Here is a 25,254-nt window from a genome sequence, read left to right on the forward strand (position 1 = left end):
CTTGCCAGTAACAAACGCTGATATAGAGAAGGAGACCTAAAATGACCCGACACTGTCTCGGGTAAATGATTCTACGGTGAATGGATGGCCAGCACATGGCGACTCACTGTTGCCAGCATTCTCATCCAGAAGAGAACAGCTGTCAGTATGCCAGGGGAGCTTGATGTGTGGATCCCGAGTGGTAATTCCACCCAAGTTAAGGGAGAGAGTGCTCAATTAGCTTACGAAGGTCATCTGGGAGGGGTGAAAATGAAAGACCTTGCTAGGGCTTATGTGTGGTGGCCGGGGATCGATCAGCAAATCGAGTACCTGACAAAGAGCTGTTCTGGATGCCAGAATGTCCAAAATGCACCACCACATGCCCCTCTACACCCATGGGAGTGGCTCTCATCTCCATGGCAACGGGTGCATATTAATTTTGCTGGTCCATTCATGGACTCAATGTTTTTAATAGCCGTGGATGCGCACTCGAAATGGCCTGAGGTGATCAAAATGTCCTCCACCACCACGGAGAAAACTATTGCAGTCCTACGGACTATTTTTGCCAGGAACGGCTTGCCAGAGCAGATTTGCTCTGATAACAGAACACAGTTTGTGTCCGAAGAGTTTCGAAGATTTATGAAAAGGAATGGGGTAAGGCATTACACATCCACCCCGCATCATCCAGCCACAAATGGATTGGCTGAGAGGTTCGTACAAACCTTTAAAAAAGCAGTAAAGGCCATGTGTGATGACGACATTCCACTGCAGCATAAGGTGGACAATTTCCTGTTAGCCTAAAGAAATGCGACACATGCAGTCACCAACCAGGCCCCGGCCATGATGTTCTTTAACCGAAGGTTCAGATCTCGTCTGGATTTGCTCAGACCAAATGTACGAAGAGATGTTGAGAGTAAGCAATTCCAGCACATCAATGAGAAGCCGACAAGGAGCTTCAATGTAGGGCAACCAGTCATGGCCTGTGACTACCGAACAGAGAAATGGCAACCAGGAATGATATGCACATGGCAGGGGCCACTAATGTACACAGTGGATGTTGGGGAGAACATTGTGAGATGCCATGCTGACCAGATCCTAGAGTCACAGGAACGAGTCAACCCCATGTCTCGGCCATACGTAACTGGTGAGGAACCCGACGTACAGGTCGCACCCACCTCAGAAACAATAGCATTGGATGCTGATGAATCAACTGACGACAGGGTGCTAGAATTGCCTCCGCACCACGAGCGAGACACTCGGGAAAGGCGTTATCCAGAAAGAATCAGGAAGCCTCCCCAGAGACTGAATATATGAATGGACAATTTTCATATAACATTGTATATTAAAAATGTTAATTGTTAAATGAGTATTATGGCACTGTTTATCTATAAGGGGAGGAATTGTAATGTATGTAATGTATATATACTTTAAGGGAGAGAACTACTTTTTACAGCTCCTGTATACAGCAGTACCGGCAGTGACCACACCTCTATATAAACCCTGAGTAGTGACCTGTACAGTTAGTTCTAGAGTAACCCTCATTCAGTAAACACCTGTTGAATCGTTCCCTGCAGTCTGATTATTGAAGGACACAACATTAAGATACACGGACATAACAAGTGGCTCTCAACTGTTTTGCCACCGGCTCATTTCAATCAGCTACTGGGGACATAGATAATATATCCCCGTTAGCGGTGCATTGCTGCATCTGTCAGGTCACAAATGCCCTCTTTAAAAGGAGACGAGAGTACATCTCTTTCCCCATGACCCCGGACAAGCAGCAAGAACGCACAATGGGCTTTGTGATGATAGCGGGCTTCCCCATGGTGCAGGGCACCACTGTCTGCACGCATGTGGCTTTGCGTGCACTGCAAGAGAATGCCGAGGATTTCAGCAACTGAAAGGGCTTCCATTCCTTAAACGTTCAGTTGTTCTGTGACCATCGACAGCTGATACTCGCTGTCAATGCAACCTTTCCTGGCAGCAGCCAGGATGCCTTCATCCTACATCAGACTTCTGTGGCAGACCTTTTCCAGGCACCGCCTCACCCAGGAGGTTGGCTTCTCGTGAGCAATGGCTATCCTCTGTGCACCTGGCTGTTGATAATGCTCTGTATGCCCAACACCCGTGATGAGCTGAGATACAACGAGAGCCAGCAAGCTACCAGGGACATCGTTCAGCAGACAATCAGTGTGCCCAAGCAACGGTTCCACTTTCTGGACCTTTCTGGAGGAGCCCTTCAGTACTCGCCTGAGCGAGTCTCCCACTTCGTTGTTGTTTGCTGCATGCTGCAAAACCTTGCAATCCTCAGGACCCAGTCAATGCTATCAGGCATTGAAGCACCAGCAGAGGAGGAGGAGGAAGATGAGGAGGATGATCATCAGCAGAAATAAGGTGGGAGGGAGGCACACAATGTACAAAGTGGAAGGGCCGTCCGTCGAAGGCTCATAGCAAGTTGCTTCTAGGCCTCCTCTGAGGAAATGGCTTCTGCCATTCAAACAACCTGAATGAAACCATCCTGAAACCTCTAAGCCGGTCAAGGCAACAATGCTTGCAAAGACCAAACACGTACATTTTGAATACAGAAACATTTATATTTGACAAACTCTGTGTGTCTCATTTCCGTATTACAAACTAATAGAAAGAAACACAAAAAAAACAGTCATTAACATCGTTCTGCCTTATAATTGCAGGAGTTACGTTTTGTTGCCGCCAGTAGGTGGCAGTAAATGGAAATGGCCAGTAGGGTCACTCAACAGGAAGCAGTATAGTGATAGCAAAACAAAGAGGTCACATCAGCATGGAGCGTGCTGCAAGTTAATCCGCTGTAATCTTACATTGTTACACCTTCAAAAGCATTGCCTGTGAGTTGAATGGTTTCATTACATATTCATGTCTAAATCTCATATATGTAACAAGGTGCATTTCTTTCTTTTTTCTTTCTCAGTTTTACTCCAACCCAATGCAACTGATTTGCATTGTTTCATTGACCTCATGCAAGTGTGGCATTATTAAACACCGGAGCTTGGATGCTACATCCTGACTCCCATGTCGTTATTGACAGGAGTTTGGCTGGCTGTCTAAGTGCGTACAGACACATACATGTAAGGAGGACAGTACAGTAAAAAGGCAAGTCATCAGCTGGCGCAACAAGCAACATTCGCAATGCAGCACGGTGCAACCACGGATGGCAAGAGCTTCCAAGACGAGCAGAGATCTGTGACCAGCTCAAGAAGTACACGCTCATCTAGATCATCAACAGCCAGTGTAGCAGCAGCTAGAGCCTGGGCTAAAGCTAATGCAGCACAGGCTCACGTGACCTTTGCTAAACAGGAACTGGCCGTGAAGAAAGAGAAGGTCCGACTACAAGCAGAGGCTGCTACATTGGAGAAAGAGAAGGCCCGACTACAAGCAAAGGCTGCTACATTGGACGCCACGCTGGAGGCACTACACATTGAGAAAGGAGCAGCTGCTGCTACTGCTGAAGCAGAGATATGGGAAGCGGCACTAGAAGCAGAGGTGGGAGAGCACCGCAGCTTTGCTCGTCCTGCATCACCTCAAAGCACTGAGAGGCGGACAAGCGACTATGTCCAGGAGCAGGCTAGGATATGCACAGACATCTCCTCCTTCCCAAACTTTGAACCATTGCACGAGAACACGGAATCGCTATCACCAACCCAACATGAGGTCACTCAGGTGGATCATTCATGCTACACTGATGACGACCCCTTCCTTGTTATTGACGACTGGTCACACGAAGGAGAGTTTGCAGCGCTCCCGAAGAAACATGTGCCTCAATCCACCACTCCCAACCACTTGGAAGGTACTCATGCTAAAATTCCACACACCAAAAAAGTACCCTTTTTAAAGGCTAGAACAGGTCATCCGGCATGGCAGTCTCCCATCCAATCACAGCCCTTCCGATGCGATCATACTCTGGCAACCCATGCACAGGCTCCTAATATGACAGGCATTACCCAATATTTGGCACGTAGTGAACTTGTAAGGACAGGTCTCACAAAATTTGACGACAAGCCAGAGAGTTTTAGAGCATGGCAGTCATCCTTCCTTAATGCCACTGGCGGCTTGAGCCTGAGTGCTAGTGAGTAGTTGGATTTATTGTCATCATGGCTGGGCAAAGAATCGTCAGAACATGCCCGTAGGATCCGGTTTCTGTACACAAATGACCCAAGCACAGCCCTTAGAATGGTCTGGGCAAGACTCAGGGAGTGTTACTGTGCTCCTGAGGTGATCGAGAAAGCCCTCTTCAGTAAGCTGGAAAACTTTCCTAAAATAGGTAACAGAGACTACCTTAAGCTTAGAGATCTTGGAGACCTTTTAATGGAGTTACTGACAGCCAAAACAGATGGATACTTACCTGGGCTCTCCTACTTAGATACTGCTCGCGGCATCAACCCAATAGTGGAGAAGTTGCCCCACCCTCTCCAAGAAAAATGGATCAACATCGGCTCAAAGTTCAAGAAGACAACCACATGTGGTTTCCACCATTTCCCTTCTTTGTGAATTTTATCTGCAGAGAGGCCAGAATTAGAAATGTTCCAAGCTTTGACCTGGCCAGCTACTGTAGTGGACCCTCAACATATGAGAAGCCCATGTCAAAGTACATAGGTACAAGAATGCCTATATCTGTGCATAAGATGTATGTCACTGCAAAGACCGACATCAGCATAGATGCAGCAAAGAATGAAGAAGATCCCGGAAAACACTGCCCATCCATCATAAGCCTCATCCGCTCGCCAAATGTAGAGGCTTCAGAAACAAGACCGTAGATGAACGCAGAGCCTACCTCAGAGATAATGGGATATGTTTTAGGCATTGCGCCTCTGTTTCCCACACTGAAAGAGACTGTAGGATAGCGTTGAGTTGCAGGGAGTGTGGGAGTGACCGCCACAGCACAGCTATGCACCCAGGTTCTACCCCCACAACGGAAAAGCCAACCATCAAAGATTCTGAGCCCAGAGACGAGAGAAAGGGAACCCTTACTACCGCACCAACGGTGACCTCCATATGCACTGAGGAGTGTGGACAAGGCCTCACAGGACGATCGTGTTCCAAAATACGCCTTGCAAGAGTCTACCCACAAGGACAGCACGACCACTCAGATAACATGTACGCAATACTCGATGACCAAAGTAACCGGTCACTTGCACGTTCAGACTTTTTTGACATATTTGGTGTTGAGAGTAGCCCAGCCCCTTACTCACTGAGAACCAGTGCCGGACTCTTGGAGATGGCAGGAAGGAAAGCAGATGGGTTCTGTGCCGAGGCAGTGAGTGAATGGGTGAGCATAGACTTACCACCACTGATAGAGTGAAATCCCTAACAACCGATCGGAGATACCAACGCCTGAGACAGCACTTCACCATGCCCACCTAAAGCCCATAGCATCATGCATCCCAGCATTGGATCCAAAGGCCCAGATTCCCCTCCTGCTTGGGAGAGATGTGGTGAGGGTGCATAAGGTGAGAGAGCAACTTAACGGGCCACACGATGCCACCTTTGCCCAAAGACTCGACTTAGGCTGGTTGCTAATGGGAGAAGTGTGCCTAGGCCAAGCTCACAAGCCCAACGTAAGCACCTTTAAGGCCAACGTACTAGCAAGTGGACGACCCTCTTTCCTCACTCCCTGCCCAAGTCACATCCATCTGAAAGAGAGAGCGAGCTACGGTGGGGAGCAACAAGGTGATTTCTCTCACACAGCATGGGGTGCTCGGCTGACACCAGAGCTGTCGACAAACTGGGGCACACCGTGTTTGAAAAGACAAAAGATGACGACAAAGGTGCTCTCTCCTTCGAAGACGAAGCTTTCATGAATATTATGGAGAAAGAATTTCACAAAGGTGAGGCGACAGCTGGGTTGCGCCTCTCCCCTTCAAGGTACCCCGGCTTCTTCTGCCTAACAATCACGATCAGGCACTGTCACGCCTCGCATCACTGCGGCGCACATTAGATAGAAAGCCTGACATGAAGGAACAATTCATTGCCTTCATGGAAAAGGTTTTCGAGAGTAACCATGCTGAATTAGCACCTCCACTCAAAGAAGGAGAAGAGTGCTGTTATCTTCCGATTTTTGGAGCTTATCACCCCCAGAAGCCTAGCCAAATAAGAGTAGTTTTCGACTCCAGCGCTCAGCACTGTGGCATCTCACTCAGCAACGTTCTGCTCACGGGTCCAGACCTAAGCAACACCCTCCTTGGCGCTTTAGGAAAGAGCTCGTAGCAGTAACCGCAGACATCCAACAGATGTTCTATTGCTTTGTGGTGGAAGAGGACCCTAGGAACTATCTGAGGTTCTTCTGGTATCGCGACAATAACATGTCAAAGGACATCACTGAATACAGGATGCGGGTCCACGTTTTTGGTAACAGCCCCTCCCCTGCAGTCTCCATCTATGGGCTCAGAAGTGCAGCCAAAGAGGGAGAACACAAGCATGGAACGGACACAAGACCGTTTGTGGAGGGACATTTTTATGTTGATGACGGCCTCATAACCTTACCTTCAGAAGCAGAAGCCATCAACCTGCTGAAGCGAACTCAAGCTTCATTATCACAGTCCAACCTGAGGCTGCACAAAATTGCCTCAAACAGTGTAGCAGTGATGAAGGCCTTTCCAACTGAAGTTCTCGCCAAGGGCATTAAAGACTTAGACCTCAGAGATGAAACCATGCCAGCCCAGCTAAGCCTTGGTTTACGTTGGGAAATTGAATCTGACACCTTCACCTTTGCAGTGTCTGTAGGTGACAAGCCATTTACACGCCGTGGAGTGCTGTCAATGGTCAACTCGCTCTTTGACCCTCTCGGCATGGTGGCGCCCGTGACAATTCAGGGATGAGCTCTACTACGAGAACTCTGCAGAGACACGAGCGACTGGGAATCTCCACTCCCCGAAGGCAGGTTAACAGAATGGAGAAATTCTCTCAAAAATCTAAAAAAATCTTCATATCCCACGCACTTACTCACCAGACACACTCTCCAAATCTAAATGCACCGAGTTGTGTGTATTCTCAGATGCGTCCGAGAAAGCTATTGGCGCGGTAGCCTACCTGAGATCCCTGGATGATGAGGGCCAAAGCAACGTGGGATTTGTCCTGGATAAGGATATTTAGGACAGAAATGAGGAGGAATTTCTTCACCCAGAGTGGCGAACCTGTGAAATTCACTACCACAGAAGGCAGTAGCGGCCAATTCATTAAATATATTCAAGAAGGAGTTGGATATATTTCTTAAGGCTAAAGGTATCAAGGTTTATGGGGAGAAAGCAAGGACCGGGTACTGAATTTGGATGATCAGCCCTGATCGCATTGAATGGCGGAGCAGGTTCATGGGGCCGAATGGCCTACTCCTGCTCCTATCTTCTATGTTTCTATGTTTCTGAGGCGGGAGCAGTGTAATCTGCACGGATTTGTGAATTTGATTCCGGGACTGAGGAAGAAACAGTGTAATCCAGGTAGGCATTTGAATGAAATACCTGGACAGAGCAGTTTAATCTTGGTTTCCCTGGGAATAAAATTCGTTGACGGAGACGGGAGTAGTGTAATCGACTGCCCTGGGAAAGATACTGCCCACTGGAGTGGCAGCATATCTTGGTTGCCTGGGAATAAAATACCTGTACTTAGGCGAGAGCAGTGTTTTCTAGGCAGCCCTAGGATTGATTTGCCTGAAATAAGGCGGAACCAGTGAAATCAGGGCGACCCTGGGAATAATATTCCTGCACTGAGGGAAGAGCAGAGTTATGCAAGAAGGCTTGGGAATGTAATTACTGTACTGAGGGAGCAGTGTAATCTCGGCGGCCCTGGGAACCAGAATTCTTGGACTGAGACGGCAGCATTGTAATGTAGGGGGCCCTGGGTATGGAATTAATGGATTGAGGCAGGGTTGGTGATAATCTGGTGGTCGAATTAATGAAATAGCAGGAATGAGACGGGAGCTGTGTAAACTGGCCAGCCTTGGGAATGAAAATTCTGCACTGAGGCGGGATCAGTCTAAGCTAGGCTGTCCTGGGAAATACATTCATCGTCTGTGGTGGGAACAAAGCAATAGAGAATGCACTTGGAATGACATGACTGGATTGAGACTGGAGCTATGTAAACATGACAGAGCTTGGAAAGGAATTCCTGGAATCAGGCGGTATTATTGGAATCTGGATAACATTCCGGCTTAGGCTGATAAGTGGAAAGTTACATTTGCGCCACACAAGTGGCCAGGCAATGGATCCACCAACAATAGAGAATCTAACCACCACCCTTTGCCAGAAACAGCATTACCATCACCGAAACCCCCAGCATCAACATCCTGGAGGTCATCATTGACCAGAAACACAACTAGACAAGCCACATAAATACTGTTGCTGCAAGAGCAGGTCAGTGGCTGGGTATTTTGCTGCGAGTGATGCACCTCTTGACTCCAGAGAGCCTTTCACCATCGACAAGGCACAAGTAAGGAGTGTGATGGAATACTTCCACATGCCTGGATGAGTGCAGCGCCAACAACACTCAAGAAGCACAACACCATCCAGGAAAAAGCAGCCCACTTCATTGGTACCCCATCCACCACTATAAATATTCACTCGCTCCACTGCCAGCGTACAGCTGGTGCAGTGTGTAGAATCTAAAAGATGCACTGCAACAAATCGCCAAGGGTTTTTCGACAGCACCGCCATAACACACGACCTCTACCACCTGGAAGGACTAGGGTAGCAGCCACATGGTAACACCATCACCCCCAACTTCCCCTCAACACCATCCTGAATTGGAAATATATTGCAGTTCCTTCATTGTCGATGGATCAAAATCCTGGATCTCTCTCCCTAACAGCACTGTGGGAGTACTTTCAAGGCACTGACTAGCGGTTCAATAAGGCAGCTCACTACCACGTTCTCAAGGACAATTACATATGGGCAATAAATGCTGGCCTTTCCAGTGACGCCCACATCCCAGTAACCAATAAAGTAAATCTTGGTGAACCTGGCATTGAAATGCTATGTTTGAGGCGGGAGCTGGCAAATCTACGCTGTCCAGTGAAAGAAATTTCTGGATTGAGGCAGGAGGAGTGTAATATAGTCAGCCCTATGGTTGAAATACTGTAGTGTATGTACATTTACGAGAGAACTACTTTTACAGCTCCTGTATACTGTAGTACTGACTGTGACCACACTTGTTAATAAGCCTTGAGCATGCCTCTGTAACCCCAGTCTTGAGACTAACCTACTTCAGTAAGCACCTGTTGATTGTTAAGTTACAGCATCCGTGTAGTTATTTGAAAACACCATGCTCTCAGAATCACAGACCTAACAGTGGCGACGAGTGTCGATTCGAATCTACCTGCAACTCTGCATTTCCCTTCAAGGATTCGCTCCGGGAGGGCGGTGGAAGAAAGTCGAGGCCGGAAGCACGGGCGTCGACCACGAGCAACCGCCCAGTCACCCGGCAGAGAGTGAACATCGCAAGGGAGGCTGTTGAGAGCCGGGCTTTTTTCCCCAGCCACGACGATCCAGCAACAGACTGACAACAGGACAGCGGCGGCTGGATCCAACCGACGGCAGAGAAAAAGCCGAGCAGCGTCAACGGGGTAAGAGAGACGGTGAAGCACACAGGGCGCAGCCGGGGGTTGAAAACCGAGCGGCGTCGAGGAAAAACGAAATGGAGATAAAGAGGGTAAAGCAGCAGCCGGGTTCAGGACCGAGCGGTGGAAACGGGAAAGGCGCACAATAAAAACAAAAAACGCGCAGAGCACAGCCAGGTCTCAAGGGCTAAACAGTGTCTGCGGGGAGAAGAAGGAAGAGCGCGGGAGACGGCATTTTTAGAAGCCGCAGTGGAGAAGAAGGGCGAGCGCGGGAAAAAAGGAAAGCATGGGAGACGCCATTTTATGCCAGCGGAGAGGAAGGGGGAGCGGGGGAGACGCCATTTTTGACAGTTAAATCACACACAGGGATGCCGAAGAGTGGCAGTATCTCTATGTTCAACAATGAAGTCGAAGATTGGGCGACATATGTGGAACACATTGAGGTGTACTGCAGGGCGAATGAAGTGCCAGATGCGAGGAAAGCACCGGTTTTGTTAAATTCCATGGGTGCAAAAACTAATGGCTTCCTGCAAAACCTAATAACCACAGAGGAGCCTGTGGATAAGAATTTCGGAAGCATAGTAGAAATCCTACAGAACCACTTAAACCCCACACCGCTGCTGATAGCAGAAAGATTTAAGTTCCACAAAAGGAACCAGCATAAAGACGAAAGTAATGCTGAGTACTTAACGGAATGGTGCAAGCTATCGAAACACTGCCAGTTTGGAGTGGGACTAGCAGATACGTTAAGGGATAAGTTTGTGTGTGGGCTTCAAAGTGAAGGAACCCAGAAACGGATTCTGTCAGAAAAGGATCTTACGCTGGACAAGGCTTTCAGCATGGCAGTATCACATGAAGCAGCCGCAAGGGGCGCTGCAGAGATACCATGGAGACCACAAGAATATGGCACCAATGAAATGTCATATGGAACAGGGAAGTGCTATCGCTGTGGCAGAACAACACATGACCAGATGGATTGTTGGTTCAAGGACCAAGTGTGCAGACAGTGTGGAAAAGCAGGACAAATAGCAAGAGTCTGCAGGTCAGGGAAGAAAACCAACAGCAAGAAATCTCCACAGGAGAAGTACAAAAAGGTACATAAGGTGATGGACAGTAGTTCAGACGAACAGAAAAGTGATACAGACTCCGGAAGCAAGGAGCTAGCTTGTCTGAAACTACATAAGGTAACCAAAACGGAGGATCACCAGACTATCTGGGTCGCACTCAAGATAGACGGAGTCCAAGTGAAAATGGAATTGGACACAGGATCAGCCCTAACAGTCATAAACCAAAGGGACTACAAGCGGCTATTTTCACACATACCCTTGAAAGCTACAGAGATTGTCTTGAAGATGGACACGGGGCAAAAAGTCTACCCCAAAGTAAAAATAAGGGTGAAAGTGATATACAAAGGCTAGGAAATACCTAAAATGGACCTATATGTATTGCCAGATGGAGGACCACCACTACTAGGACGTGAATGGATCTGGAAGATACAATTATATTGGCATTCCATACAGGCACTGAAGGTTGAGGCCAAAAAGGATGATGACGTCACACCTGGACGACTGTCAAAAATGCTAACTGATGCAAAAGAAGTGTTCCAGGAGGGACTCGGAACACTAAAAGGCATAACATCAACGATTAAAATAGCGGAAAATGCAAGCCCAAAGTTTCTTAAGGCCAGACCAGTGCCTTATGCGATCAGACCAGACGTCGAAGCAGAGCTGGAAGGGTTGGAACGTTCAGGAGTACTGTCCAAAGTAGACTGGAGCGAGTGGTTCCTGTAGTGAAGAGGTCGGTGAGTAATACGCCTGGGGAACCAAAGAAGGTCCGCATCAGTGGGGAATTTAAGGTGACAGTGAACTCAGTCCTTCGCACGGCACAATATCCACTTCCACGAATTGAGGATATTTTCGCCTCACTATCTGGAGGTAAATACTTCACCAAAATTGAACTAGCCCAGGCGTACTTGCAAATGAAGGTAGAAGAAGCCTCGAAACAATACCTCACGATCAACACTCATAAAGATCTCTACTAATACCACCGGCTGGTGTTCGGGGTAACATCAGCTCCGGCTATTTGGCAAAGGTCGATGGATCAAGTCCTGCAAGGGATTCCAGGGACCCAGTGTTATTTGGACGACATGCTGGTCACGGGTAAAAATGACAGTGATCACCTCGCCAACCTGGAGAAGGTGCTCACTAGATTAAAGGAATATGGGCTACGAGCTAATCGCCACAAGTGCGAGTTTTTCCAGAAGCAGATCTCGTATTGTGGCCACGTTATCGATGAAGAGGGGTTACATATGTCCCCTGAAAAGGTTGAGGCAGTAGTCAAGGCTCCAGCACTGGATAATGTGTCACAACTGAGGTCGTTCCTCAGGCTGGTAATCTACTACCATAAGTTCTTACCAAATTTGTCTACGGTATTACACCCACTGAACACCCTACTGCAAACAGGGGTACAATGGAAGTGGAATGACGAACGTAAACGAGCTTTCCAGAAGTGCAAAGAATTGATCACATCAAAAGAGGTGTTGGCATGTGATGCATCGCCCTATGGTATTGGAGCGGTGCTGTCGCACAAATTCCCAGACGGGTTGGAGAGGCCAGTAGCCTTTGCGTCTCGGTCACTAACGTCAGCTGAGCGTAACTGTGCCCAGATTTACAGGGAGGCCCTCAGCCTCGTATGGGGAGTAAATAAATTCAACCACTATCTGCATGGGCAGAAGTTCACCTTGATGACTGATCACCAATCACTTGTCTCCATCTTTAATCCAAAGAAGTGCGTTCCGGTGATGACTGCACAACGGTTACAAAGATGGTCCCTTTTTCTAGGGGCGAACCAATATGAAATATAATATAAAGGCACGAAACAGCTTTGAAACGCTGATGGGCTATCACGCCTGCCACTGCCTACTGTGGAGGAAGCACCAGCAGTGGAACCTATCGAGATATTTTATTCGTCAATAATTGAATGATTGCCAGTAACTAATGTTGATATAGAGAAGGAGACCCGCAATGATCCGACACTGTCTCGGGTATATGATTTGACAGTGAGGAATGGCCAACACATGGTGACTCACTGTTGTCAGCATTCTCATCCAGAAGAGAACAGCTGTCAGTATGCCAGGGGACAGTGATGTGTGGATCCCGAGTGGTGATTCCACCCAAGTTAAGGGAGAGAGTGCTAAATGAGCTTCATGAAGGTCATCTGTGAGGGGTGAAAATGAAAAGCCTTGCTAGGGCTTATGTGTGGTGGCTGGGGATCGATCACAAATCGAGGACCTAACCAAGAGCTGCTCAGGATGCCAGAAGGTCCAAAATGCACCACCACATGCCCCTCTACACCCATGGGAGTGGCCCTCCTCTCCATGGCAACGGGTGCATATTGATTTTGCTGGTCCATTCATGGAATCAATGTTCCTAATAGCAGTGGATGCTCACTCGAAATGGCCTGAGGTGATACAAATGTCCTCAACCACTACAGAGAAAACGATTGCAGTCCTACGGACCATATTTGCCAGGAACGGCTTGCCAGAGCAGATTTGCTCTGATAATGGACCACAGTTTGTGTCCGCAGAGCTTCGGAAATTTATGAGAAGGAATGGGGTAAGGCATTACACATCCGCCCCGTATCATCCAGCCACAAATGGATTGGCTGAGAGGTTCGTACAAATGTTTAAAAAGGCGATAAAGGCCATGTGCGATGACGAAATTCCACTACAGCATAAGGTGGACAATTTCCTATTAGCCTACAGAAATGCGACACATGCAGTTACCAACCAGACCCCGGCCATGATGTTCTTTAACCGAAGGTTGAGATCTCGTCTGGATTTGCTCAGACCCAATGTGTGAAGAAATGTTAAGGATAAACAATTCCAGCACATCAATGAAAAGCCGACAAGGAGCTTCAATGTAGGACAACCACTCTTGGCCCGTGACTACCGAAGAGAGAAATGGCAACCCGGAATGATATGCAGAAGGCAGGGGCCATTAATGTACACAGTGGATGTCGGGGAGAACATTGTGAGATGCCACGTCGATCAGATATTAGCGTCACAGGAATGAGTCAACCCCATGTCTCGAGTACCTGCGGATGAACCTGACATACTGGTAGCATCTACCTCAGAACCAGTAGCAGTGTAAACTGATGAACTAACCGACGAAAAGGGGCCAGAATGGCCTCTGCACCAAGAACAAGAACCTTAGGGAAGGCGCGATCCAGAAAGGATCAGGAAGCCACCCCAAAGACTGAATCTATAAATGGACTATTTTTGTTTAATGTGCATGTTAAAGTGTTAATTGTTATTTGAATATTATGGGTACTGCTAATGAAAAAGGGGAGGAATTGTAGTGTATGTACCTTTAAGAGAGAACTACTTTTACAGCTCCTGTATACTGTAGTACCGGCTTTGACCACACTTGTATATAAGCCTTGAGCATGCCTCTGTACCCCCAGTCTTGAGACTACCCTACTCCCGTAAACACCTGTTGATTGTTAAGTTACAGCATTCGTGTAGTTATTTGAAAACATCATACTCTCAGAATCACGGAGCTAACAAATACCTTGACTGAGGTGGGAGCAGGGAAATCTAGGCGGTCCATGGAATTACATTTCTTGATTCAGATGGGAACAGTTTAATCTGGGCGGCTGTGAAAATGAAATAACTGGACTGAGGAGGGAACAGTGTAATGTAGGTACCCTGGGAATTGAATTCCATGATTGAGGAGGTATCTGTGTAATCTAGGCGGCCCAGAGAAATAAACTCCTGGCTTGAGTTGGGAGCAGTGCAATCTACCTGTTACAGGGAATAAAATTCCTGAACTCAGATTGGAGCAGTGTAATGAAGGCCTCCCTGGCAATGATTTTCCCGGAATTAGGTGGGTCAGTGTAACCTAGGCGGTGCAGGGATTTAAAACCCTAGTCTGAAGCGGGAGCATTGTATCTAGGTGGTCCGGGGAATAACATTCTTGTACTGAGGTGGGAGCAAGGTATTTGAGCTGGAACTAGGAATGCAATTCCTGGATTGAGGAAGGAGCAATGCAATCCAGCCGGTCCTAGGATTGAAATTACTGAACTGAGGTGGGAGCAGTGTAATCTAGCAAGCCTGGGAATGATATTCCTGGACTAAGCCATCAACAGTTTAATCCCGGCAGTCCGGGGAATAGATACAAAGTAATCTAGTTAGCCCAGGGAATGTAATTCCTGGGTTGAAGCCGGTACAGTGTCATGTGTCATTACAATCTTTCCATCACTGAGTTCATCGCTAAGATCCTGCCGTTTAGGAACGTTTATTGATGGTGAATATCTTTAACCTGATGGTCTGGGTTTGAATAAATCAGATAACAAGTTTGGGGCAATCCTGCCTTCTTCCTTCTTTTATTCAACCAGTTTTCTGTAACTTGCTCGTCAATTGTTCTCGGGTTTTGTTCAAAACAGAAAGAGAAACTCCATTCTCTTTGTTCTATCTGTAATTTATGGGGGGCTGAAATATTCCGCATTCGCTCACTTTTAACATGAAACTGTGTACAATATCGTTAGATAGATTGTGTTGCAGTAAAGTGTTGTTGTAACAAGAATCAATTAATCTGTTTGTTCAATGACTGTAATTAATGCCAGTTACAGTGGGACCTAATGATGTCACTGGGGGATTTTGCTCTGCTATAAATAAGGAGCTCCCTTCATTGTGTCACCTCACACAGTCAGCACGCTGCCTCCAGCACAAAGACCACCAGCGACTCACAGAATGGAAGACATGGCTGTGCCACCTCCCCCGCCACCGCCCCTTCCAGATAATTGGCTTGAAAATATGCAGACATTAAAACTATGTTATGAAATACGAAAGATTTACTATCCCCTCCTCGCTGTTGTTGGTGTTCCGAGTAAGTATCAATGCCCAGTTATAAATTGCATAATAGTAAGAATTTATATTACAGTGTAATATGATTTTTTTTATTAATGATATTCTGTGTTTCAATTTTTTGAATCATCTAAGTCGTATGAATGCAAGTCTTTCTTTCTTTATGTCGTTGTTAATGCATGGGTTGTTGTACAAAAGTGCTCGAACAGCCTCACTACAGTTGGTGCTCCAGTTAAGACTTAATTCTGTAAATTATGTATAACAGAATTACTAATCTTGTAATTTTCTCCACAACCCCGGCAGTCCTCGCTGCTGTTGGTGTCCCTAGTACGTCTCTGTACCCAGCTTTTAATTCTGTAAATAATGCTGAACTGTATTTCTTTCCTTCTTCCAATATTCCTTGTCATTCCCCATGCTTTCGGCGCCGCTGTACGCTACTAATTCTGAACGTGATATGGTGTTACCTAAATTGCAATAGTCTATGTTCATTTCAAGCAAAAATATCGGACCCGGACTCATTATTTAACGAATTTACTTCTGTTATCCACACTGAACTTTTCTATCAGATCAGAAGAATGTTTGCTTGGTTTAGGAGACTTAGGGCTAGATTTTCAGTATAGACAGTTTTGGGGCGCTAAGCTTAGCGCCCGCCCGAAGTTATCGCCCGCCCCAAAGTAGCGCCCCGTTGCCGGAAATTCAGTGGCTTCGCCCTAAGAGGTTGGTGGAGCGCTAAAAGAGGCGTTCCACTAGTATCTTTAGGCGCTAAGCCGGCGGTGGAGAGCGCAACACCCGAGCTCGGGCGTAGCGCACGGCAGACACTCTGGTGCCAGTGAGCTCTTAAAGGGGAAGGGTGCATGTATTTTTTTCAAATGCAAAGTCTGGGGAGGAGGAGGAGGAGGAGGAGGAGGAGGAGGAGGAGGAGGAGGAGGAGGAGGAGGAGGAGGAGGAGGAGGAGGAGGAGGAGGAGGAGGAGGAGGAGGAGGAGGAATTGGTGCCCGGAAACATAAAGACCGTTCAGAACAACACACAGCTTACTTCCACACAACACATGCAGAGTGCCTTTTGTACGAGTGCCCTTTAATTTGCGCTCCCCAGGGTGTGTTGCGTTCCATTTTACAAACGCTCTGGACGCCAGGCGCACAATGGGGCGGTCCGACTGAAGTTTGGATTCGGGGCGGCCAAAGGGCGTTGCACGAGGATGTGACGTCATTTTCTGCGCGCGCATCCGGGTGGCCGCTAAACTTTGCGCCGGCGCTAACGGGCAACTTAATTTGGGGCGGGGCGCAAACTGCGCTGCGCCCAGGCGCTACACGCATAGCGCCCGAAAATCACTTCTCTTAAGGCGCTAACTGCTGGCGCAAGCAACTGAAAATCTAGCCCTTAGCACCTAATGGCAAAGGTCATCGACCTGAAACAGTAACTCTGTGTCTCTCTCTCCACAGGTGCTGCCTCACCTGCTGAGTATTTACATCATTTTTTTGCTTTCATTTCAGATTTCCAGTATCAGCAGTATTTTGCTTTTGTTTTCGTCTGATGCTCGGTATGGTTATTTAAACAGTGTCATAGGAAGAAAATCCTGGCAGGCCATATACATGTCTTTAAATGTGTGAAATATCAGCTAATCATTCAGTTCCAGTTACTGACTCCTTTTCCACCAACTCCAGTTCTGCATTAATGGCACTGCTTCTATAGGTTGGAATGAGATTACAAGTATAATTTATATTCTCATAAAATGTTCATTTAGCCAGATTTCAATAGTTGATTGCAATTTTGATTTGATTTTACAATTGAGTCAAATACCCATCTGTCACATTTCAGTGGATCTCTGAGACCCAGAGTGGTTCTCTATTGCCTCCTGCTGTACTTCAGGATAAACAATCGCAGCTGAGGTAAAGATAATCCTTTGATATTTTCTCTTCTAATATTTTCTGCACATAGTTGGAAACCAACGTGTGAAATATAAGGATAATAACTTTCTCCGTTTGTGTTCAGATACTTAACAAAACCGTTCGGCAGCACATTGCCTGTTGGATAATTCAGCTGAATTCGATGTTGATAAACACATTTACTGAGGCATGCACTGTCAAATATAACTATTTATTATAATTTAGATTATTTGAAAATATTCCTTTCAATGAGCTACAATTTGTATGTTTCAAAAAAATGCGATAATCCCAATCTTCAAAGCACCTCTACAGCCTTTTTGTCTTCATAATGGCAATTCACTTGTATTTATCTTAACATTATCGTATTACATTCGTACATTTTAAATACAGTTGCCTGTAATTATTGCACGCCATCTTTGCAGTTTCTGTATGTTGCTATTGAAGTCATTTACTGTTCTATATATAAAGGATGGTCAAACCAAGATCAGCAATCCAAGCGGGAATTCAACATACCTTACACAGGGCATTGAAGCTAACTGCACCTCTGAAAATGCTGACTGATCCTGGGACACGAAGTCTTGTAAGAAAATAGGAACATAGGAATTGGAGTAACCCATTTATCCCCTCAAGCCTGTTTCACCATTTAATGAGATAATGGCTGATCTGCGACTTAACTCCATATATCCGACATTGCCCCATATCCCCTAATAAATCTGGTTAATAAAATCTATCAATCTCAGATTGAAAGTTAACAATTGATCTAGCATCAATTTCGGTTTGCGGAAGTGAGTTTCAAACTTCTACCACCCTTTGTGCTTAGAAGTGTTCCTGATTTCACTCCTGAAAGGTCTGGCTCTAATTTTTAGATGCTGCTCCTTAGTCCTAGAATCCCCAACCAGGGAAAATAGTCTCTGCCTATCTATCAATCTGTCCGTCTTAATATCTTGAAAACTTCGATCAGATCACCCATTTACCGTCTAAATTCTAAAGAATTCATTCCTAATTCGTGTAATTTCTCCCCATAACATAACCCTTGGAGTCCGGGTGTCATTCTGGTATACATACGCTGCACTTCCTCCAAGCCCAATATATCCTCCCTAAGCTGTGGTGCCCAGAAATGCTCACACTACTCCAAATGTTGTCTAACCAGGTCTTTGTGTAACTGCAGCATAACCTCTACCCGCTTGTATGCTCGTGCTTTAGGTACAACATCCAGCATTCCATTAGTGTTTCTGATTATTTTCTCTACCTGTCGATGATATTTTAATGATCTTTATAGATGCTCCCCCGCTCTTTGGACGGCCACTCTTTTTAGCTTTTCACCATTTAGAAAGTACACTGTTCTATTCTTTTTATGTACTAATTGGAAAACATCACATTTGACAACGTTAAAATCCATTTGCTACAGTTTTGCCCATTCATTTAACCTATCGATATTCCTATGTAATTTCTTGCTTTCATCTATACTGCCTACATTGATGCCTAACTTTGTGTCATCCGCAAAATTTGGCGATATGATGTTCTATGCCATCATCTACGTCGTTAATAAACATTATGAATATTTGAGTCCCTATCTGGTGGTTGGAATGTGTCACACTTTAGAGTCATTGGCCTGGAAATTGAGTGCCCTTAGCGCCGATTTTGCGGCGCTAGAGGGCCTAGCGCTGCAATTGGCGCCGGCGCCGAAATTGCCTGGGGCCCTTCCGCCGCGGTAGACCGGTAGCGCTGCGCCGGCGCCGATGACGTCATCGGTGTGCGCAGCGTCCCGGTTGCCGTGGTAACCCGGCCCCAAGCCGAAATTCAGTTGCGGCCGCCTCGCCAGTGGCAGCCGCAACTAAGACTCCGGCAAACGAGTGCTGCCGGAGTCTGCGCCGGCGCTTTAAGGAGGCGCGTCGGCCGGCCGCTTTCCCGCCGGCCGCCTGCCCGCAGCTCCCTCCCCGGACTTCTCCCCCCGCCCCCCCCGGAACAGATGCAAGCCCGGCACTTGTCCGAGGTGCCGGGCTCATTTTTGAGGAGATTTGCGCGGGCCGCGGCCGGGTGCAGGCAGCTCCTCCTTAACGGAAGGAGGAGGCCTGCACTTCCCCAGCCTGCCGCACCGCATCGGGTGCCGCAGCGCCGGAATTGCGGCGCGAAACGGCAGTTAGCGCCCTTTTCCAGGCGCTAAGACCCTTCAGTAGCGCCAGCAGCCGTTTGGGCGCGGCGCCACTGAATTTTTGGCGCGCGCAGGGGACTTAGCGCCGGCACTAACTTCCGGCGCTAAAGCCCTGGCTAAGCCAAAACTCAATTTCTAGGCCATTACTTTATTTGTTACTCTCATTTTATTGACGTTAACGTTATTGAATAACTGTCTCTGATTCAATATTAGTTTCCTTGGGATTTGCGGCATGCTATGCTCTTCATCTACTGTAAATACTGACACAAAGTCTTTTTTCAACTAGTCGGCCATTTCCATATTATCATTAACAATATCACCGCTTTCAGATTTTATGGGTTTAGCATTGCTCCTGACTACCTTATTTTCCTAATATAAATGTAAAAATTATTTGTGTTGATTTTGATATACCTTGCAAGTTTCTTTTCATAATACCCGTTGTAGCTATTTTTATCTGTTGTGTTACCCTTTGCTGTTCTTTGTATCTTTCCCATTCGCCACCATCTGTGCTACTTTTTGCATTTTTATCGGCTTTGGCCTAGAAATTCACTGGCCTTAGCGCCGCTTTTGAGGCGCTAGAGGGCCTAGCGCCGAAGTTATGGCCAGTTTAGAAATTGACAGGGGCCCTAAATCGGCGTTAGGCCGGTAGCGCTGCGCCGGCACCGATGACGTCATCGGTGTGCGCAGCGTCCCGGTTGCCATGGTAACCCGCCCGAACTCGGAAATTGAGTTGCGGCCGCCTCGCCCGTGGCAGCCGCAAGCAACGTTCTGGCAGAGGTGCCTTACAGAACTTTGCGCCGGCGCATTAAAGGCCCCCGCGGCGGCCGGCCGCTTTCCCGCCGGCCGCCTGGCCGCAGCTCCCTCCCTGGACTTCCCCCCCCCCGGAACAGAAGCAAGCCCGGCACTTGTCCGAGGTGCCGGGCTCATTTTTAAAAAGATTAACGCCGGCCGCGGCCGGGTGCAGGCAGCTCCTCCTTAACGGAAGGAGGAGGCCTGCACTTCCCGAGCCTGCCGCACTGCAGCGGGTGCCACAGCGCCGGAATAGCGCCGCAATGCAGCGCGTGGCGCCAGTTTTGAGGCGCTGAGACCCCTCAGTAGCGCCGGCAGCCGTTTGGGCGTGGCGCTACTGAATTTTTGGCGCGCGCAGGGGGACTTAGCGCCGGCACTAACTTCCGGCGCTAAAGCCCTCGCTGTGCCAAAACCGAATTTCTAGGCCTTTGGCCTAGAAATTGAGTTTGCGCTGCGCCAGGGCTTTAGCGCTGGAAGTTAGCGCCAGAAGTAAGTCCCTTTGCGCGTGCCAAAAAATTCAGTAGCGCCGCGCCCAAACGGCTGCCGGCGCTACTGAAGGGTTTTAGCGCCTGAAAACTGGCGCAATGCGTCGCATTGCGGCGCTATTCCGGCGCTGCGGCACCCGCTGCGGTGCGGCAGGCTCGGGAAGTGCAGGCCTCCTCCTTCCGTTACGGAGGAGCTGCCTGCACCCGGCCGCGGCCCGCGCAAATCTCTTCAAAAATGAGCCCGGCACCTCGGACAAGTGCCGGGCTTGCATCTGTTCCGGGGGGGGTGGAGAAGTCCGGGGAGGGAGCTGCGGGCAGGCGGCCGGCGGGAATTGACAGGGGCCCTAAATCGGCGTTAGGCCGGTAGCGCTGCGCCGGCACCGATGACGTCATCGGTGTGCGCAGCGTCCCGTTTTGCCATGGTAACCCGCCCGAACTCGGAAATTGAGTTGCGGCCGCCTCGCCCGTGGCAGCCGCAAGCAACGTTCTGGCAGAGGTGCCTTACAGAATGTTGCGCCGGCGCATTAAATGCCCCGCGGTGGCCGACCGCTTTCCCGCCGCCCGCCTGGCCGCAGCTCCCTCCCCGGACTTCCACCCCCCCCGGAACAGAAGCAAGCCCGGCACTTGTCCGAGGTGCCGGGCTCATTTTTAAAAAGATTATCGCGGGCCGCGGCCGGGTGCAGGCAGCTCCTCCTTAAGGGAAGGAGGAGGCCTGCACTTCCCGAACCTGCCGCACCGCAGCGGGCGCCGCAGCGCCGGAATAGCGCCGAAATTCAGCGCATAGCGCCAGTTTTCAGGCGCTAACAGCTTTCAGCAGCGCCGGCATCCGTTTGGGCGCAGAAGTAGTGAATTTTTGGCCCGCCCAGCGCGACTTAGCTCCAGCACTAACTTCCGGCGCTAAAGCCGCCGCTGCACCAAAGCCCAATTTCTAGGCCTTTGTCTTTTATTTCCATGCTGTCCCTTACGTCCTTAGTCGTCCAGGGCTGTTTTTGACAAATAGAACCCGTGCCCCTCAGGGGTATAAACTGGTTCTGTATCGGATTCATTATTTTTGAACATTCCCACTGATTGTCTGTTGTTTTGCCCATTAACAGCTTTGCCCAGTTGACTGTGGACAGTCTCTGCCTCATCCCGTTGAAGTCGGCCTTACTGAAACCTACAAACTTAGTAATGGTTTTGCGTTTCTCTTCATTGAACTCGATCATGTTATGATCACTATTAGAAAAAGTTTTCCCACACCGTTAGGATTTTAAGTAAATCTGGCTCACTAGTAGATTACAAATCTAACATGCCAAGCCGCTTGTTGGTTAGAGAGCCTATTGTTAGTGAACAGTATCCCTGACAAACTCAATAAATTCACTACCTATCTGAAATTTGCTAATCTGCTTTTCCCAATCTATTCCTGAGATGCTCTAGTCCTTTGCATCCCTGCTACCTCAGCTGTTGCTTATTTTATGCTGGGCTAAAGGTAGATCTATCATTTCATCTCTCATTGAACAAACATCTGTTACTTTCATGTATTTATTCTCATTTCATTTATTGATTCATTATTCTGACAAAAACGACTCAGAGCTTCAAAGGTAATAGAATTAGATTATATCAATGAATGTCGGTAATTAATTGCACATTTCACACCGAATTGCATGAAACTGCTCTTTTTGCTGTCAGCCTAATATAAAACTTCCCCGTGTATTTCCCTTCCACACAGTTAACTTAATAACCATTGTGATCCTGTCTCGGGGAAAGTGCGGTCTCTCCACATGTGTCACTCACTACCTGGTGGCCATGGCAGCATCGGATCTACTGGTCGTTATCATCGATCTGATATTGAGGCAGATTCCGATGTCTTATAAGAAACCGTTTGCACCTGTCTATTCTATCCCCGTGTGCAATATCCATGCCGCCCTGCTTTATGCAGTCACAGACTGTTCTGTCTGGTTCACTGTCACCTTCACCTTTGATCGTTTTGTGGCAATTTGTTGCCAGAAGCTGAAAAGAAAATATTGCACCAAGAAAACGGCAGCTGTGGTTCTAGGAACAGTGACTGTGCTGAGCTGTTTAAAGAACGTTTTCTGGTATTTTATGTTGTCACATGAATATGGGCTAGCGAACACCCCCTGGTTTTGTGATGTAACATTCGATGTTCAGTTTTCACCGATCTGGGTAGCAATCGAGCTCCTTCATCATATTCTCACCCCGGGTGTCCCATTTGTCGTGATCCTGCTGCTCAATGCTGTCACCATCAGACACATTTTAGTGTCCAGCAGAGCCCGCAGGAGACTCCGGTGTCCCAGCAGTGGGGAGAGTCCCAGAGACCCAGAGATGGAGAGCCGAAAGAAATCCATCATTTTACTGTTTGCTATTTCGTGCAATTTCATCCTGTTATGGTCACTGCTTATGGTGTATTCTATATATAACCGGGTGTGGCGATTGGTTGATTATGTTGTATCTCTACCTATATATTTTCCAGATTTGGGACAAATGCTCCAGCTCCTGAGTTGCTGCACAAACACTTGCATTTATGCCGTGACACAGACTAGGTTTAGACAGGAGTTGAAAAATGTGGTGAACTATCCCTTTACTTTAATTGTAAAACTCATTAAAGGATGAGAATAACTGAAGAAGTTCCTGCATCAGAACTGAATCCCGCCTCATATTCTGTCCGACCCTATCTCACCCGCGGGGCCAGTGATATATGTTAGTACTAGCTGGGGGGGCCCAGCATTGCCAGGGCAGTTTAGAGGGCCACGCGGTTGACGGCCGGCCGCTGCCGCTCCCCCGCTGTGTGTCTCAGGCCGCGCGGTTGTAGGCCGTCCGCTGACGCTCCCCCGCTCTGTGTCTCAGGCCGAGCGGTTGTGAGGCCCGGCACGAGTGACCCCAACTCAACTGCCGCTCTGGCGGGCCGACGCAGCTGCCCTGCTCGCTGTTGAGGAAAAGCAGGGGAAAAAAAGGCGGCTATGTTTGGGGAGGCTGCAGGATTATGTCCCGCCCGTGACGCACCGATTGGTCAACCATCAGGTCACTGAACGGTAGGATTGGTCAACAATTACGTCACTCAACGCTAATGAGTGGTAGGATTGGTCAACCGCTAATGAGCGCATTTTTGAACTTTTTTTGTATACTGTCCGAACTCTTTTGGCTGACCAAAAAGTAGTTATACCTATGACACTCCCCTGATCATCAGCTTTCTTTTGATATAACATATGTGTAGGTACGCTCTATAACTTTTGAGTGTATAGCGGACAGACAGACAGACAGACAAACCAACCACTTTATTATTTTAGAAAAAGATACTGACCTGGATTACCAAAGTTTTTAGCTGCCCTGGCTGCTGTATAATGGCTGACAGATCCCTGAGCTGAGAACGGTTAGTCCCGCCCACACACACACCGATTAGTCAACCATCAGGTGACTGAACTATAGGATTGGTCAATCATCACGACACAGGATTGGTCGACCTTGACGTCACTCAATGCTAATGAGTGGATAATGAGTGGAATTTTGAAGGTTTTTTGTATAATGTGCAAACAATTTTTGTGCGACGAAAAATCAAATACGCTTATGGCCGTTCCGGAATCGTAAGCTTTCTTTCAACGTTCTATAACTTTCAATTGTATAGCCCGACAGACAGACAGATGTACCGCTTTTACATATACACTAGCTGGGGGGAGCCCGGCTTTGCCAGGGCTGTTTTGCGCTGGGCAGTTTAAATCGAGTGCCAGGCTTTGGGCCCTGTCTGTGTCCCTCTGTGAATCTGCTGGCGGGCAACATTTCTACCTTTTAATACCTTGAAAGATGAAAGTGAAAGTACTTATAAAACGTTTTTGGTAAATCTTATGTTATTTTTAAAAGAAAAACTAACTTTTTCAAAGCTGGATAAGGAGAGTAGTTTGAGCTGCAAGCAGTGAAACAATGGCTGGCAGATCCCTGAGATGAAAACGATTAGTCCCGCCCACACACACACTTAATACCTTGAAAGATGAAAGTGAAAGTACTTATAAGACGTTTTTGGTAAATCTTATGTTATTTTTAAAAGAGATACTTACTTTCAAAATAGTTTGAGCTGGAAGCTGAAGTCATGGCACTGAAACAATGGCTGCCAGATCCCCGAGATGAAAATGATTAGTCCCGCCCACACACACACACACCGATTGGCCAACCATCAGGGGACCGTACTGTAGGATTGGTCATTCGTGACGACACAGGATTGGTCGAACCTTGACGTCAGTCAATCAATGCTAGCAGATAATGAGTTTAATTTTGAAGGTTTTTTGCATAAGGCGCGAACAATTTTCGTCCGACCGAAAAGTAAATACACTTACCAGCGTCCCGGAAGCGTAAGCTTTCTTCGGAGGTAACGCACGCGTAGGTACGCCGTATAACTTTCGAGCGCATAGCCGGACAGACGCACACCCAAGACAGACAGTTCGACCGCTTTATATATATAGATATAGACTAGCAATCTACTCTCAATCATCAGCAAAGTGATGGAAGATGTCATCGACAGTGCTATCAAG

At 47.7% G+C, this 25,254-nt stretch overlaps 1 protein-coding gene across 1 annotated transcript; it reads left to right on the forward strand.

The window, feature by feature from the left end:
* Positions 1 to 15,274: 15,274 nt before the first annotated feature.
* On the forward strand, positions 15,275 to 23,347 carry LOC147091415 (putative G protein-coupled receptor 139). Its single transcript, XM_085976592.1, has 2 exons — positions 15,275 to 15,447; positions 22,446 to 23,347. The coding sequence occupies exons 1-2, from the start codon at positions 15,312 to 15,314 to the stop codon at positions 23,345 to 23,347; spliced, it is 1,038 nt and encodes a 345-aa protein (XP_085832718.1). The 5' UTR covers positions 15,275 to 15,311.
* The last annotated feature ends 1,907 nt before the right edge of the window (positions 23,348 to 25,254 follow it).

The sequence above is a fragment of the Somniosus microcephalus genome, unplaced genomic scaffold, assembly GCF_052327205.1.
Source record: "Somniosus microcephalus isolate GS21.2 unplaced genomic scaffold, FLI_Smic_1.0 unresolved_chr3, whole genome shotgun sequence".
NCBI classification, from domain to species: domain Eukaryota; kingdom Metazoa; phylum Chordata; class Chondrichthyes; order Squaliformes; family Somniosidae; genus Somniosus; species Somniosus microcephalus.

Coding starts and splice junctions, on each gene's coding strand:
- LOC147091415 (XM_085976592.1), top strand. CDS start 15,312: ATGGAAGACATGGCTGTGCCACCTCCCCCGCCACCGCCCCTTCCAGAT. Junction 15,448..22,445: donor CGCTGTTGTTGGTGTTCCGA/GTAAGTATCAAT, acceptor CCTTCCACACAG/TTAACTTAATAACCATTGTG.